The sequence below is a fragment of the Pseudophryne corroboree genome, chromosome 2 (assembly GCF_028390025.1).
Source record: "Pseudophryne corroboree isolate aPseCor3 chromosome 2, aPseCor3.hap2, whole genome shotgun sequence".
Taxonomy (NCBI): Eukaryota; Metazoa; Chordata; class Amphibia; order Anura; family Myobatrachidae; genus Pseudophryne; species Pseudophryne corroboree.
In genome coordinates, this window is record NC_086445.1 from 516,137,534 (window position 1) to 516,155,887 (window position 18,354).

The 18,354-nt window shown below is 47.1% G+C and overlaps 1 protein-coding gene across 1 annotated transcript in view; it reads right to left on the reverse strand.

Annotated features, from left to right (window-relative positions):
• Positions 1–3,150: 3,150 nt before the first annotated feature.
• The window catches only part of NDUFS5 (NADH:ubiquinone oxidoreductase subunit S5), a 68,553-nt gene continuing 53,349 nt past the window's right edge, over positions 3,151–18,354 (reverse strand). Inside the window, exons 2-3 of the mRNA XM_063957172.1 lie at positions 3,859–4,076; positions 3,151–3,350 (exon numbers count right to left, since the gene is read on the reverse strand). Of these exons, the coding sequence (XP_063813242.1) occupies positions 3,252–3,350; positions 3,859–4,074 (315 nt within the window). The 5' untranslated portion in view covers positions 4,075–4,076 and the 3' untranslated portion in view covers positions 3,151–3,251. The remainder of the gene's footprint in view (positions 3,351–3,858; positions 4,077–18,354) is intronic.

Sequence of the window (18,354 nt, forward strand, 5' to 3'; positions counted from 1 at the left end):
GTAACCAATGACCCCTCTGACTTTACACCTTTGAACCTTGATCCGATCATGCAACAAATTACTCGTAAATCCAAGACTTGGTGTAAGCTTCCATTGACTGTATCTGGCAGGGTCAGCCTCGTAAAAATGATACTACCTAAGATTCTATATGTGGTTCTGCAATCCCCTGTATATATTCATCCATCCTTCTTTAGAAAATTGAATAGTGTCCTGTCTTCTTTAATATGGGCTAGCAAACGTCCTAGAATACAACTGAACACTCTCACCAGGCTGCGCAGCGACGGAGGTCTGGCCTTGCCAAACTTTCAGATGTACTACTATGCCGCTCAGCTGTCTCATATTAGTGCATGGGTGCAGGATACTGGCGTCACTTCTCTACACTGGGTATTTGTCCGATGCTACTTCCCCGACTTATCCCCCCTGCAGGTGTTGCTGAGTGGGAGCTTGGCCCGGTTCCTCCCTCCTCTTATATACCAAGCCATGAAGGTGTGGCAGGCACTAAAAATTCTTTTGAAATTTGATGGATTGGACCCGGACACCCCCCTCTGGTATTCTAAATGGCTCCCTGAACTGTATGCGCTCGAGGGGAGGGAAGTTTGGGCCCCTAAATCAGTGATTTCCATAAATCACCTTTATACGGATAATACGCTCAAATCCTTCCAACAACTAAAAGATGAGTTTAATTTGCCTAACTCCTATTTTTTTAGATACCTCCAGCTCAGACATGCCTTGCAGTCCCAATTCGCCAATTCCCCCCCTAAAATTATACCATTTCCCATTAAGACCTTTGCAAGTATGCTGGGTCGAGTTAAGATGATTTCCCATGCTTATGGTTATCTACTCGCCAAACTCCATATAGATCCTTTGACACGTCTCCGTGTCAAATGGGAGCAGGATCTGGGCCCCATAGATGAAGAGAACTGGGCCCTTGCTTTGGAAACTCCGTGCACGGTTACCAAATCCATCAGGTATCAACAGATACAATACTTCCTTTTGCATAGAATATATATGACCCCGGCCAGACTGGCCAAATTCGGGACGGGTCGTGTGGGTGACTGCCCTAAGTGTGGGATGACTGCAGGTACTTTTTGGCACCTCATTTGGGATTGTCCGGTGTTGCGGGCTTTCTGGGCGGGGGTCGGATCGATTCTGGGGAACACAGGGGTGGACGAGGCCATGCTTACTCCGCAATTTTGCATCCTGGAAATGGGTAGCTCTGACTTTGTGTCTGGTCCAGAGGGCCTATATGCTCGCAACATATGTGCAATGGCGAAGGTGAGCATTGCGAGGCTATGGATGGCCCCTAAGGGCCCTACACTCCCCGCTCTTAAGGCACTAATAAACGACACTGTTTTTAAGGAACGATACATTTATATGAAACACAATGCCTCCGCTAAATTTGAAAGAATTTGGTCTCCATGGCTGGAATCCATATACTCCGTCCCAGACCCTACAACTTAATGGTGATAGGGTTACTAACAGGTCCTGGATTTGCCAAGTTATGATCTTCTAGGGCCATAGGCTTCCCTCTCACCCAATGGGTTGTGAATGAGAGAGTGGCTCTGTGCCCATCTGGACAGGGTAGGATTTAGAGTGCTAGTATCCCCCAATGCGTCCTCTTCCCCATAATGTTTTTTGTCTCTTTGTTTTTTTAATTTTTTTTATTTCTGGGGTTCTCTGTGTTTGGTTTCTGATTGTTTTCTTCTCTTTTAAAGGGTTTTACTCGGACGGATTGTCCGTAAGAGTTATATTTGAGGGGGGGGGGGAAACAAAACAAAGTATAATGTGATTTCATGAATACTAGAGTGTACGGATAATGCAAAATAATGGTATATATAACTGTACATTCCTATGCGCCTATGAGCAAATGACATAGTTTGAAAATAAGTCGAAAGTGAATGCTGTTCCCCGATGAGGACATGTCATTACGTGTTTAATGTGTTCCTGTTATGCAATGTCTGTATGCAAACTACTCTCCTTCGAAATAAAAATACTTTATTTAAAAAAAAAAAAAAAGCGCACTGGTCCAAGTACAGATCCCCCTGTTTCAGTTTGCAGTATAGTACGCTATTTACTATCTAGCTATGGTCTTTCAATCATTTACATACAAAAAAAACAACACCAGTACAAGGGACTTGTCGGCATTTTTTCTTATTTAGGGGTCTATTCATGTAGAAAACGAAAACATAATTGCTACTTATCACTATACATCGCATCTCTTCGATGCGATGTATAGCTGTTATAAGTAGCAATTCATGTATACTCACCCTTCCGACGATGCGCTGCGGTGTCTGGGTCTCCTGCGGTGAGGTCATCTCCAGCGGTCCCTCCTGCGATGCGCGGAGTCCAGCGACGATCCCTTTGCGCATGCGCAGCTCAGTGACCTCCCGGCAGGCCGCAGTGGTTGCTGGGAGGTCGGGGGGCGGAGCCAGCACGAGGTGCCGAGCAGCGATCAGGGAAGCATTGAGCTTCCCTGATGTCTCCGCACCACAGTTCAGGTTACGCCGTCCTGAGATGGCGAACCTGAACTCCATGGAGAAGCGGAAAGCAGAGCTTTCCGCACCTTCATGAATTGCACTCACCATACAAAGGTATGGTGATGCGATTCAGGCACAGAGCGGGGGTACCGCTGGAGAAGTCAGAGACTTCTCCATGGTAACCGGCTCTGTGAATTGCGGTAAGCAGAGAAAAGCCCTGTTTAACGCAAAACAGGGCTTTTCACTGCTGCATGAATAGACCCCTTAGTGTAACAGCACACAGGGAGGTAACGCCATCATGATGGGTTTTGCCTGTGTCCCCTTATCCTAGTTACCGGACCTAAACTTATTTAAAAGCTATTAATTTAAATTGCAAAATCATAAAAGTTATATTTTAATTGAAGTGCATCACCAAGAGCAACCACTTTTTCTCTTTCTTTTCCTTATCACGTAACTCGTTTGCTAGTGATAGTACCCTCTACACAAAAAAAAGTGCTGAATACATGGACTAAATGACAGATCTTAACAAAAGAACATTAAAAAAAGCATAATTGCCAGGTGAAGAAGGTCACTCTTCTTTGGTTGTTCTCCAGCCAGTAGCACACTATTTAATTTTACACATCTGCATATACTACAGATTATGTTCCAAATAATCTGACAATAAGCAGAGAGATTTGTGGAAGGTATTTTAATTTTATACAGTGGGAAATTGGTTGCCTTGAAATAAGAATGTAGCTGTAATCATGAAAAGATATTTATATAAATTTCATGATATTAAGGGGTATTGACATCTTTACTGAAATCTGGGGCCTTGTATTTTCCTTCTTTCTCCAACTTTTCCATCTGCGCCCTAATGGTGTTCAAACGTTCCAACTGAAAAAAACAAACAAACCCCATATTAATGATTACTGTATACTGGGTCAAGCCATGATGTACAGAACAACTGCAAGAATTAGTGGCCTTCCACAAACCACAAAATAAAACAAAACACCACACATCTACATTTTATATCAAAGAAAATCAAACATAAGTAATGTTAATATATTTTGTTTTGAATTCTTAAACAATTAAGAGGATACCTTGCTTTGTAACTTCTGATTTGTTAGCTATAATAAGAACTGGGTGACAATGATATTGCTATGTATACGTTTTGTTTTGCTTATTCCCATTTGTACACATTGAGGAAGCAAAGAAATCCCATTGAATTTATTTGCTTCGTCAATGTGTACAGATGTCCCCTCAAAAAATGTAAAACTGAGAGGTAATGAGCATTACTCAATAGCTAGGTGGTATCTCGGTGACATTTATTTATTTATTAACAGTTTCTTATATAGCGAAGCTTATTGGTCTGATGTGGCCTCTGTGTATGGTACTAACTCACCATTTTGTTTCTGTGCATACACTCAAGAAAGTCTTCATACTCCAGTTTACACTCCTTCTGTGCCCGGATGGTGCCAATGCCATTGGCGCACTCTACCCATTCTTTTTCAAATGTGTGGCAACGTGAAGAAAAACCGTAAGGCTGTGTAGAAGACTGCAGGAGCATCCATTTGTCTATATTGATCCCCAGTTTGCTTTGAAGATCAATAAATGGCATGGCTGTGGGTCAAGAGAATAAGGAAAAGCGATTAGTAGTATTGTACTATACAATGTACAGTGTAAATAAAACATCAGAAATATATCCTGGAAAATGTGACATTTCACCTATGACCACATCCTCAATGATCATCGATCGGTTGAGAGATGGAGATTATCATGAGAGAGCAAAAAAGTACACAAAGCCAATTGGGATTGGACAAAGTAATCATAGGAACCATTCCTTTTACTTGTTTTTCCCAAATATGTTCTGAATATTGATTCTTTATGCGTACTGAACATATCTCACAAAAACTATTAAATCAGCACAGAAAACATACTCCGAATAAGAAAACAGGAACCTGGACAAAGGAGTAGGGACTGCCATATAATAATGGGAATAAGCAAAACAAAACGTATACATAATAATAATAATAATTTTATTTATATAGCGCTCTTTCTCCAATAGGACTCAAGGCGCTTAACAGATACATAGCATAAATAAGAATTTACTCACCGGTAATTCTGTTTCTCGTAGTCCGTAGTGGATGCTGGGAACTCCGTAAGGACCATGGGGAATAGCGGGCTCCGAAGGAGGCTGGGCACTCTAGAAAGATCTTAGACTACCTGGTGTGCACTGGCTCCTCCCCCTATGACCCTCCTCCAAGCCTCAGTTAGGTACTGTGCCCGGACGAGCGTACACAATAAGGAAGGATTTTGAATCCCGGGTAAGACTCATACCAGCCACACCAATCACACCGTACAACTCGTGATATGAAACACAGTTAACAGTATGAAACAATAGAGCCTCTCAACAGATGGCTCAACAATAACCCGATTTAGTTAACAATAACTATGTACAAGTAATGCAGATAAACCGCACTTGGGATGGGCGCCCAGCATCCACTACGGACTACGAGAAACAGAATTACCGGTGAGTAAATTCTTATTTTCTCTAACGTCCTAGTGGATGCTGGGAACTCCGTAAGGACCATGGGGATTATACCAAAGCTCCCAAACGGGCGGGAGAGTGCGGATGACTCTGCAGCACCGAATGAGAGAACTCCAGGTCCTCCTCAGCCAGGGTATCAAATTTGTAGAATTTTGCAAACGTGTTTGCCCCTGACCAAGTAGCTGCTCGGCAAAGTTGTAAAGCCGAGACCCCTCAGGCAGCCGCCCAAGATGAGCCCACCTTCCTTGTGGAATGGGCATTGACAGATTTTGGCTGTGGCAGGCCTGCCACAGTATGTGCAAGCTGAATTGTACTACAAATCCAACGAGCAATAGTCTGCTTAGAAGCAGGAGCACCCAGCTTGTTGGGTGCATACAGGATAAACAGCGAGTCAGATTTTCTGACTCCAGCCGTCCTGGAAACATATATTTTCAGGGCCCTGACAACGTCTAGCAACTTGGAGTCCTCCAAATCCTTAGTAGCCGCAGGCACCACAATAGGCTGGTTCAGGTGAAACGCTGACACCACCTTAGGGAGAAACTGGGGACGAGTCCTCAATTCTGCCCTATCCATATGGAAAATCAGATAAGGGCTTTTACATGATAAAGCCGCCAATTCTGACACTCGCCTGGCTGAAGCCAAGGCCAATAACATGACCACTTTCCACGTGAGATATTTTAGATCCACGGTTTTTAGTGGCTCAAACCAATGTGATTTTAAGAAACTCAACATCACGTTGAGATCCCAAGGTGCCACAGGAGGCACAAATGGGGGCTGAATATGCAGCACTCCTTTCACAAATGTCTGAACTTCAGGTACTGAAGCTAGTTCTTTTTGAAAGAAAATCGACAGAGCCGAGATCTGTACCTTAATGGAGCCCAGTTTTAGGCCCATATTCACTCCTGCTTGCAGGAAATGCAGAAATCGACCTAGTTGAAATTCCTCTGTTGGGGCCTTTTTGGCCTCGCACCATGCAACATATTTCCGCCATATGCGGTGATAATGCTTTGCCGTAACATCTTTCCTGGCTTTAATAAGCGTAGGAATGACTTCCTCCGGAATGCCCTTTTCCTTCAGGATCCGGCGTTCAACCGCCATGCCGTCAAACGCAGCCGCGGTAAGTCTTGGAACAGACAGGGGCCCTGCTGCAGCAGGTCCTGTCTGAGCGGCAGAGACCACGGGTCCTCTGAGATCATCTCTTGAAGTTCCGGGTACCACGCTCTTCTCGGCCAATCCGGAACCACGAGAATTGTGTTTACTCCTCGCTTTCTTATTATTCTCAATACCTTTGGTATGAGAGGTAGAGGAGGGAACACATAAACTGACCGGTACACCCACGGTGTCACTAGAGCGTCCACAGCTATCGCCTGAGGGTCTCTTGACCTGGCGCAATACTTCTCTAGTTTTTTGTTTAGGTGGGACGCCATCATGTCCACCTGTGGACGACCCCAATGATTTACAATCATTTGGAAGACTTCTGGATGAAGTCCCCACTCTCCCGGGTGGAGGTCGTGCCTGCTGAGAAAGTCTGCTTCCCAGTTGTCCACTCCCGGGATGAACACTGCTGACAGTGCTAGTACATGATTCTCCGCCCATCTGAGAATTTTTGTGGCTTCTGCCATCGCCGTCCTGCTTCTTGTGCCGCCCTGTCGATTCACATGGGCGACTGCCGTGATGTTGTCTGACTGGATCAGCACCGGCTGGTGTAGGAGCAGGGATTTTGCTTGACTTAGGGCATTGTAAATGGCCCTTAGTTCCAGAATATTTATGTGAAGGGCAGTCTCCTGACTTGACCATAGTCCTTGGAAATTTCTTCCCTTTGTGACTGCCCCCCAGCCTCGTAGGCTGGCATCCGTGGTCACCAGGACCCAGTCCTGTATGCCGAATCTGCGGCCCTCCAGAAGATGAGCACTGTGCAGCCACCACAGAAGAGACACCCTGGTTCGTGGAGACAGGGTTATTAAACGATGCATCTGAAGATGCGATCCGGACCACTTGTCCAACAGGTCCCACTGAAAAATCCTGGCATGGAACCTGCCGAATGGAATTGCTTCGTAAGAAGCTACCATCTTTCCCAGGACCCGCGTGCAGTGATGCACCGATACCTGTTTTGGTTTTAGGAGGTCTCTGACTAGAGAAGACAACTCCCTGGCTTTCTCCTCCGGGAGAAACACTTTTTTCTGGGCCGTGTCCAGAATCATTCCCAGGAACATTAGACGTGTCGTGGGGACCAGCTGTGACTTTGGGATATTCAGAATCCAGCCGTGCTGGCTCAGCACTTCCTGAGATAGTGCTACTCCCACTAACAACTGTTCCTTGGATCGTGCCTTTATTAGGAGATCGTCCAAGTATGGGATAATTAAAACTCCCTTTTTTCGAAGGAGTATCATCATTTCCGCCATAACCTTGGTAAATACCCTTGGTGCCGTGGAGAGTCCAAACGGCAGCGTCTGGAATTGGTAATGGCAGTCCTGTACCACAAATCTGAGGTACTCCTGGTGAGAATTGTAAATGGGGACATGCAGGTAAGCATCCTTGATGTCCAGGGATACCATGTAATCCCCCTCGTCCAGGCTTGCAATAACCGCCCTGAGCGATTCCATCTTGAACTTGAATTTTTTTATGTATGTGTTCAAGGATTTCAAATTTAAAATGGGTCTCACCGAACCGTCCGGTTTCGGCACCACAAATAGTGTGGAATAGTAACCCCGGCCTTGTTGAAGTAGGGGTACCTTGATTATCACCTGCTGGGAATACAGCTTGTGAATCGCTGCTAGCACCGCCTCCCTGTCTGAGGGAGCAATCGGCAAGGCGGATTTTAGGAAACGGCGGGGTGGAGTCGCCTCGAATTCCAGCCTGTATCCCTGAGATACTATTTGAAGGATCCAGGGATCCACCTGTGAGCGGGCCCACTGATCGCTGAAATTCCTGAGGCGGCCCCTTACCGTACCTGGCTCCGCCTGTGAAGCCCCACCGTCATGCGGCGGACTTGGAAGAGGAAGCGGGGGAGGACTTTTGTTCCTGGGAACCTGCTGTTTGCTGCAGCCTTTTTCCCCTGCCTCTTGACAGAAAAGACCCTCCTTTTCCCCGCTTGTTTTTCTGGGACCGAAAGGACTGAACCTGATAAAATGGCGCCTTCTTAGGCTGTGAGGGGACATGGGGTAAAAATGCTGACTTCCCAGACGTTGCTGTGGAAACTAGGTCGGAGAGACCATCCCCAAATAATTCCTCCCCCTTATAAGGCAAGACTTCCATGTGCCTTTTGGAATCTGCATCTCCAGTCCACTGGCGAGTCCATAAGCATCTCCTAGCAGAGATAGATAATGCACTTATTTTAGATGCCAGCCGGCAGATTTCCCTCTGTGCATCTCTCATGTATAAGACGGAGTCTTTTATATGGTCAATTGTTAGCAGGATCGTGTCTCTGTCTAACGTGTCAATATTTTCTGACAGTTTATCTGACCACGCAGCGGCAGCACTGCACATCCATGCTGACGCAATAGCTGGTCTGAGTATAATGCCTGAGTGTGTATATACAGACTTCAGGATCGCCTCCTGCTTTCTATCAGCAGGTTCCTTAAGGGCGGCCGTATCCTGGGACGGTAGTGCCACCTTTTTAGACAAACGTGTGAGCGCTTTATCCACCCTCGGGTGTGTTTCCCAACGTAACCTATCCTCTGGCGGGAAAGGGAACGCCATTAGTAGCTTCTTAGGAATTACCAATTTCTTATCAGGGGAAGCCCACGCTTCTTCACACACTTCATTTCATTCATCTGACGGGGGAAAAAATAAGATTTTACTTACCGATAAATCTATTTCTCGTAGTCCGTAGTGGATGCTGGGACTCCGTAAGGACCATGGGGATATAGCGGCTCCGCAGGAGACAGGGCACAAAATAAAAGCTTAAGGATCAGGTGGTGTGCACTGGCTCCTCCCCCTATGACCCTCCTCCAAGCCTCAGTTAGGATACTGTGCCCGGACGAGCGTACATAATAAGGAAGGATATTGAATCCCGGGTAAGACTCATACCAGCCACACCAATCACACCGTACAACTTGTGATCTGAACCCAGTTAACAGTATGATAAACGCAAAGGAGCCTCTGAAAAGATGGCTCACAACAATAATAACCCGAATTTTTGTAACAATAACTATATACAAGTATTGCAGACAATCCGCACTAGGGATGGGCGCCCAGCATCCACTACGGACTACGAGAAATAGATTTATCGGTAAGTAAAATCTTATTTTCTCTGACGTCCTAGTGGATGCTGGGACTCCGTAAGGACCATGGGGATTATACCAAAGCTCCCAAACGGGCGGGAGAGTGCGGATGACTCTGCAGCACCGAATGAGAGAACTCCAGGTCCTCCTCAGCCAGGGTATCAAATTTGTAGAATTTAGCAAACGTGTTTGCCCCTGACCAAGTAGCTGCTCGGCAAAGTTGTAAAGCCGAGACCCCTCGGGCAGCCGCCCAAGATGAGCCCACCTTCCTTGTGGAATGGGCTTTTACTGATTTTGGCTGTGGCAATCCTGCCACAGAATGTGCAAGCTGAATTGTACTACAAATCCAACGAGCAATCGTCTGCTTAGAAGCAGGAGCACCCAGCTTGTTTGGTGCATACAGGATAAACAGCGAGTCAGATTTTCTGACTCCAGCCGTCCTGGAAACATATATTTTCAAGGCCCTGACAACGTCAAGCAACTTAGAGTCCTCTAAGTCCCTGGTAGCCGCAGGTACCACAATAGGTTGGTTCATGTGAAATGCAGAAACCACCTTAGGTAGAAATTGAGGACGAGTCCTCAATTCCGCCCTGTCAGAATGAAATATCAAGTAAGGGCTTTTATATGATAAAGCCGCCAATTCTGACACGCGCCTGGCTGAAGCCAAGGCTAACAGCATCGACACCTTCCATGTGAGATATTTTAAGTCCACAGTGGAAAGTGGTTCAAACCAATGTGACTTTAGAAAACTCAACACCACATTGAGATCCCAAGGTGCCACTGGAGGCACAAAAGGAGGCTGTATGTGCAGCACCCCTTTTACAAATGTCTGAACTTCAGGTACTGAAGCCAGTTCTTTCTGGAAGAAAATCGACAGGGCCGAAATTTGAACCTTAATGGACCCTAATTTTAGGCCCACAGACAGTCCTGTTTGCAGGAAATGAAGGAAACGACCCAGTTGAAATTCCTCTGTAGGGGCCTTCTTGGCCTCACACCACGCAACATATTTACGCCAAATGCGGTGATAATGTTTTGCGGTTACGTCCTTCCTGGCTTTGACCAGAGTAGGGATGACTTCTTCTGGAATGCCTTTTTCCCTCAGGATCCGGCGTTCAACCGCCATGCCGTCAAACGCAGCCGCGGTAAGTCTTGGAACAGACAAGGCCCCTGCAGTAGCAGGTCCTTTCTTAGAGGTAGAGGCCACGGTTCGTCCGTGAGCATCTCTTGAAGTTCCGGGTACCAAGTCCGTCTTGGCCAATCCGGAACCACGAGTATAGTTCTTACTCCTCTCCTTCTTATGATTCTCAGTACTTTTGGTATGAGAGGCAGAGGAGGGAACACATACACTGACTGGTACACCCACGGCGTTACCAGAGCGTCCACTGCTATTGCCTGAGGGTCCCTTGACCTGGCGCAATATCTGTCCAGTTTTTTGTTTAGACGTGACGCCATCATGTCCACCTTTGGTTTTTCCCAACGGTTTACAATCAGGTGGAAGACTTCTGGGTGAAGTCCCCACTCTCCCGGGTGAAGGTCGTGTCTGCTGAGGAAGTCTGCTTCCCAGTTGTCCACTCCCGGAATGAATACTGCTGACAGTGCTATCACATGATTTTCCGCCCAGCGAAGAATCCTTGCAGCTTCTGCCATTGCCCTCCTGCTTCTCGTGCCGCCCTGTCTGTTTACGTGGGCGACTGACGTGATGTTGTCCGATTGGATCAACACCGCCTGACCCTGAAGCAGAGGTTTTGCTTGACTTAGGGCATTGTAAATGGCCCTTAGTTCCAGAATGTTTATATGAAGAGACGTTTCCAAGCTTGACCACAGGCCCTGGAAATTCCTTCCCTGTGTGACTGCTCCCCAGCCTCTCAGGCTGGCATCCGTGGTTACCAGGATCCAATCCTGAATGCCAAATCTGCGGCCCTCTAGTAGATGAGCACTCTGCAGCCACCACAGGAGAGACACCCTTGTCCTTGGCGACAGGGTTATCCGCTGATGCATCTGCAGATGCGATCCGGACCATTTGTCCAGTAGATCCCACTGAAATGTTCTTGCATGGAATCTTCCAAATGGAATCGCTTCGTAAGAAGCCACCATTTTCCCCAGGACCCTCGTGCACTGATGCACTGAGACCTGTCCTGGTTTTAGGAGGTTCCTGACTAGCTCGGATAACTCCCTGGCCTTCTCCTCCGGGAGAAACACCTTCTTCTGGACTGTGTCCAGAATCATTCCTAGGAACAGTAGACGTGTCGTTGGAATCAGCTGCGATTTTGGAATATTTAGAATCCACCCGTGCTGACGTAACACTACCTGAGATAGTGCTACTCCGACTTCTAACTGTTCCCTGGATCTTGCCCTTATCAGGAGATCGTCCAAGTAAGGGATAATTGAAATGCCTTTTCTTCGTAGAAGAATCATCATTTCGGCCATTACCTTGGTAAAGACCCGAGGTGCCGTGGACAATCCAAACGGCAGCGTCTGAAACTGATAATGACAGTTTAGTACTACAAACCTGAGGTACCCTTGGTGAGAAGGGTATATCGGGACGTGGAGATAAGCATCTTTGATGTCCAGAGACACCATATAGTCCCCTTCTTCCAGGTTCGCTATCACTGCTCTGAGTGACTCCATCTTGAATTTGAACCTTTTTATGTAAGTGTTCAAGGATTTCAGATTTAAAATTGGTCTCACCGAGCCGTCTGGCTTCGGTACCACAAACAGCGTGGAATAATACCCTTTTCCTTGTTGCAGGAGGGGTACCTTGATTATCACCTGCTGGGAATACAGCTTGTGAATGGCTTCTAGAACTGCCTCCCTGTCGGAGGGAGACTTTGGTAAAGCAGACTTCAGGAAACGATGAGGGGGAAACGCCTCGAATTCCAGTTTGTACCCCTGCGATACTACCTGTAGAATCCAGGGATCCACTTGCGAGTGAGCCCACTGCGCGTTGAAATTTTTGAGACGGGCCCCCACCATATCTGAGTCTGCTTGTAAAGCCCCAGCGTCATGCTGAAGACTTGGCAGAAGCAGGGGAGGGCTTCTGCTCTTGGGAAGCGGCTGCATGGTGCAGTCTTTTTCCTCTTCCTCTGCCCCGGGGCAGAAAGGAGTGGCCTTTTGCTCGCTTGTACTTATGGGAACGAAAGGACTGAGATTGAAAAGACGGTGTCTTTTTCTGCTGATGTGGAGTGACCTGGGGTAAAAAGGTGGATTTTCCAGCCGTTGCCGTGGCCACCAGGTCCGATAGACCAGCCCCAAATAACTCCTCCCCTTTATACGGCAATACTTCCATGTGCCGTTTGGAATCCGCATCCCCTGACCACTGTCGCGTCCACAACGCTCTTCTGGCAGAGATGGACATAGCACTTACTCTTGATGCCAGGGTGCAAATATCCCTCTGTGCATCACGCATATATAATAATGCATCCTTTAAATGTTCTATAGTTAACAAAATATTGTCCCTATCCAGGGTATCAATATTCTCAGTCAGGGAATCCGACCATGCGACTCCAGCACTGCACATCCAGGCTGAGGCGATTGCTGGTCGCAGTATAACACCAGTATGTGTGTATATACTTTTTAGGATATTTTCCAGCCTTCTATCAGCTGGTTCTTTGAGGGTAGCCGTATCAGGAGACGGTAACGCTACTTGTTTAGATAAACGTGTGAGCGCCTTATCTACCCTAGGGGGTGTTTCCCAATGCGCCCTAACCTCTGGCGGGAAAGGATATAATGCTAATAATTTTTTAGAAATTAGCTGTTTTTTATCGGGAGAAACCCACGCTTTTTCACACACCTCATTTATTTCCTCTGACTCAGGAAAAAATATTGGTAGTTTTTTCTCACCCCACATAATACCCTTCTTTGTGGTACTTGTAGTGTCAGAAAGGTTCAATGCCTCTTTCATTGCCGTGATCATGTAACGTGTGGCCCTACTGGACATTACGTTTGTCTCGTCACCGTCGACACTAGACTCAGTATCTGTGTCAGGGTCTGTGTCGACCCACTGAGGTAACGGGCGTTTTAGCGCCCCTGACGGTGTCTGAGACGCCTGGACAGGCACTAACTGATTTGCCGGCTGTCTCATGTCGTCAACAGTTTTTTGCAAATTGCTGACATTATCACTTAATTGTTTAAATACAATCATCCAGTCAGGTGTCGACTCCCTAGGGGGTGACATCACCAACGCAGGCAACTGCTCCGCCTCCACATAATTTTCCTCCTCATACATGTCGACACACGCGTACCGACACACAGCACACACACACCGGGAATGCTCTGATAGAGGACAGGACCCCACTTAGCCCTTTGGAGAGACAGAGGGAGAGTCTGCCAGCACACACCCAGCGCTATATATATATACAGGGATAACCTTATATAAGTGTTATTCCCTTATAGCTGCTGTTAATTATTGTTATTTGCTGCCAACAATGCCCCCCCTTCTCTTTTTTACCCTGATTCTGAAGCAGGACTGCAGGGGAGAGTCAGGGAGCCGTCCTTCCAGCGGAGCTGTGAGGGAAAATGGCGCTTGTGTGCTGAGGAGATAGGCTCCGCCCCTTCACGACGTCCTTATCTCCCGCTTTTTTGTGTAAAATGGCAGGGGATTAAAATACATCCATATAGCCCAGGAGCTATATGTGATGTATTCTGTTTTGCCACCTAAGGTATTCTGTTATATTGCGTCTCAGGGCGCTCCCCCCCCAGCGCCCTGCACCCTCAGTGACCGGAGTGTGAAGTGTGCTGAGAGCAATGGCGCACAGCTGCGGTGCTGTGCGCTACCTTAGTCTGAAGACAGGATGTCTTCTGCCGCCGATTTCACCGGACCTCTTCGTCTCTTCTGGCTCTGTAAGGGGGACGGCGGCGCGGCTCCGGTGACCCATCCAGGCTGAACCTGTGATCGTCCCTCTGGAGCTAGTGTCCAGTAGCCTAAGAAACCCGATCCACTCTGCACTCAGGTGAGTCCGTTTCTTCTCCCCTTAGTCCCACGATGCAGTGAGCCTGTTGCCAGCAGGACTCACTGAAAATAAAAAAACCTAACTAAACTTTTATTCTAAGCGGCTCAGGAGAGCCACCTAGATTGCACCCTTCTCGGCCGGGCACAACAATCTAACTGAGGCTTGGAGGAGGGTCATAGGGGGAGGAGCCAGTGCACACCACCTGATCCTTAAGCTTTTATTTTGTGCCCTGTCTCCTGCGGAGCCGCTATATCCCCATGGTCCTTACGGAGTCCCAGCATCCACTAGGACGTCAGAGAAACTACAGGTAGTTTTTTCTCCCCAAACATAATACCCTTTTTTGTGGTACCTGGATGTAAATCAGAAATATTTAACACCTCTTTCATTGCCTCAATCATGCAGTGAATGGCCTTACCGGGCATTAAATTTGACTCATCGTCGTCGACACTTGTGTCAGTATCCGTGTCGACATGTACTTGTGCCACCTGAGATAACGGGCGTTTCAGAGCCCCTGATGACTTTTGAGACACCTGGACAGGCACGAGCTGAAGACTCGGCTGTCCCACAGTCGGCATGTCGTCAAATTTTTTATGTAAGGAGTCTATACGTGCACTAATTTCCTGCCATAATACCATCCACTCAGGTGTCTGACCCCCAGGGGGTGACATCCCTGCTAAAGGCATCTGCTCCCCCTCCTTATCCTCCTCAAACATGTCGACACAGCCGTACCGACACACTCCACACACACAGGGAATGCTCAAATAGAGGACAGGACCCACAAAAGCCCTTTGGGGGGACAGAGTAAGAGTATGCCAGCACACACCAGAGCGCTATATATATATATATATATATATATACAGGGACTAACTGAGTTATGTCCCTAATAGCTGCTTTTTATATAATATACTGTATACAGTGCCAATTTTAATGCCCCCCCTCTCTTTTCCCTCTTACTGTACTGTAGAATTGCAGGGAAGAGTCAGGGAGCTTCCTTCCAGCCGAGCTGTGAGGGAAAAATGGCGCCAGTGTGCTGAGGAGATAGGCTCCGCCCCTTTTTCGCGGCCTATTCTCCCGCTTTTTATGGGATTCTGGCAGGGGTATTTACCTCATATACAGCCCCAGGGGCTATATATTGAGGTATTTTAGCCATCCAAGGTGTTTTTATTGCTGCCTCAGGGCGCCCCCCCCAGCGCCCTGCACCCTCAGTGACCGGAGTGTGAAGTGTGTATGAGGAGCAATGGCGCACAGCTGCAGTGCTGTGCGCTACCTTGGTGAAGACAGGATGTCTTCATGCCGCCGATTTTCCGGACCATTTTCTTGCTTCTGGCTCTGTAAGGGGGACGGCGGCGCGGCTCCGGGACCGAACATCAAGGCTGGGCCTGCGGTCGATCCCTCTGGAGCTAATGGTGTCCAGTAGCCTAAGAAGCCCAATCCGGCTGCAAGCAGGCAAGTTCGCTTCTTCTCCCCTTAGTCCCTCGCTGCAGTGAGCCTGTTGCCAGCAGGTCTCACTGAAAATAACAAATTCTAAGACTATAACTTTCTAAGAGCTCAGGAGAGCCCCTAGTGTGCATCCAACCTCGGCCGGGCACGAAATCTAACTGAGGCTTGGAGGAGGGTCATAGTGGGAGGAGCCAGTGCACACCAGGTAGTCTAAGATCTTTCTAGAGTGCCCAGCCTCCTTCGGAGCCCGCTATTCCCCATGGTCCTTACGGAGTTCCCAGCATCCACTAGGACGTTAGAGAAATATAGTACAGAAAATAATGAAGTACAGAACAAATTTATATAAAATACAGAAGCATGAAGATACTAAAAGGGACATTATGGAAATGCTTGAGTAAAAAGGAAAGTCTTGAGTCTACTTTTGAAGGATTCTATAGTTGGGGCCTCTCGCACTGTGCGGGGAAGGGAGTTCCATAGAGTCGGAGCCGCATGACTAAAAGCTCGACCCCCAGATGAATTATGGGAGATTCTAGGTACTGCTAAATGTCCTTCATCTACAGATCGCAGTAATCGAGTGGGGAAGTATGGGGTCAGTAGCTGCTTCAGGTACCTTGGGCCCTGGTTATGTAGTGCTTTGAAACTCAGTAAGCCAATCTTGAAGATGATTCGCCATCGTACAGGCAGCCAGTGAAGGGAGTAGAGGATGGGTGTTATGTGGCTAGAACGGGGCTGGTTGGTTAACAGCCTGGCAGCTGTGTTTTGCACCAGCTGTAAGCGGTGCAATTCTTTTGCTGGGAGACCAAGGTAGAGGGCATTACAGTAGTCTAATCGAGATGATACAAATGCGTGGATGACTTTTGGCAGATCATCTGAGGGAATTAAGTGCTTGATTCTGGCTATGTTCCTCAGGTGAAAGAATGAGGATTTGATTGTGGCTGATATCTGATGTTTAAGTGTCAATGCACCATCCAGGACAACGCCAAGATTCCGCACATGATCAGTGGTTTGTAATTCCGAATCCCCGAGTGTATGTCCAGTTGGATGGCTATGCTGCAGTCTTGTCCTTTGATGTTGCGGTCCTATCATAAGGACCTCTGTTTTATCCGGGTTCAGTCGCAGCCAACTGGCGCTCATCCACTCCTGGAGTTCAGCTAGACAGCCATTTAGGGTTGCTATTGGGTTATCAGTGCCCAGAGCGAAGGACAAGTACAGTTGTGTATCATCTGCATAGCAGTGGTAGACCAGCCCATGGCACCTGATTATTTCACCCAGCGGGGGCATGTATACTGCAAAAAGCATGGGGGATAGTATAGAACCTTGTGGGATACCACATGGCAATGGCACTGGTGGTGATGAGTATAATCAAGACGATACTCTCTGTGACCTGCCTGTGAGAAATGATTTGAACCAATTTAGGACTGTGCCATCCAATCCACAAAAATGTATCAGACGCTCAGAGTACCATAGCCATACCATTGTCACCCAATACAAATAACTAACCTACTGTAAATATAGGTACAGTGCCTTGCTATATTCACCCCCCTTGGCTTTTTACCTATTTTGTTACATTACAATCTATAATTTATTTATTTTATTTTTAATCTGAATTTTATGTGATGGATATGCACAAAAGAGTCTAAGTTGGTGAAGTGAAATGAGGAAAATGTATAAATAAAAATTTGAATAATGGCATGTGCATATGTATTCACCCCCTTTGCTATGAAGCCCTTCAGAAGTTCTGGTGCAACCAATTACCTTCAGAAGTCACATAATTAGTGAAATGAAGTCCACCTGTGTGCAATCTAAGTGTCACATGATCTGTCAGTATAAACACACCTTTTCAGACAGGCCCCAGAGGCTGCAACACTGCCAAGTAAGAGGCATCACACCATGAAGACCAAGGAGCTCTCCAAACAAGTCAGGGTTGGGTTATAGAAAATAAATAAATAAATAAATAAAAAATCCAAATCTTTGTCGATCCCCCAGAGCACCATCAAATCCATCTTCAAATGGAAAGAACATGGTACCACAACAAACCTGCCAACAGAGGGCCGACCACCAAGATTCACAGACCAGGCAAGAAGGGCATTAATCAATCAAAGAGGCAGCACAGAGACCAAAGGTAACCCTGAAGGAGCTGCAGAGTTCCACAGCAGAGACTGGTGTATCTGCGCATGTGACCACAATAAGCCGTACACTGGATAGAGCTGGGCTTCATGGAAGAGTGGCCAGAAAAAAAAACATTACTTAGTGCTGAAAATAAGAAGGCACTTTTTGAGTTTACCAATATGGATGACTGCCCAACACGTATGGAGGAAGGTGCTCTGGTCAGATGAGACTAAAATTTTACTTTTTGGCCACCAAGGAAAACACTGTCTGGCGCAAACCCAACACATCCCATCACCCCAAGAACACCATCCTCACAGTGAAACATGGTGGTGGCAGCATCATGCTATGGGGATGTTTTTCAGCAGCAGGGACTGGGAAACTGTTTCGAGTCGAGGGAAAGATGGACGGTGCTAAATACAGGGATATTCTTGAGCAAAACCTGTTTCAGTCTGCCTGTGATTTGCAACTGGAACGGAGGTTCACCTTCCAGCAGGACAATGACCCGAAGCATACTGCTAAAGCAACACTCGAGTGGTCTAAGGGGAAACATTTGTGTTGGAATGGCCTAGTCAAAGCCCAGATCTCAATCCAATTGAGAATCTGTAGTCAGACTTGAATATTGATGTTCA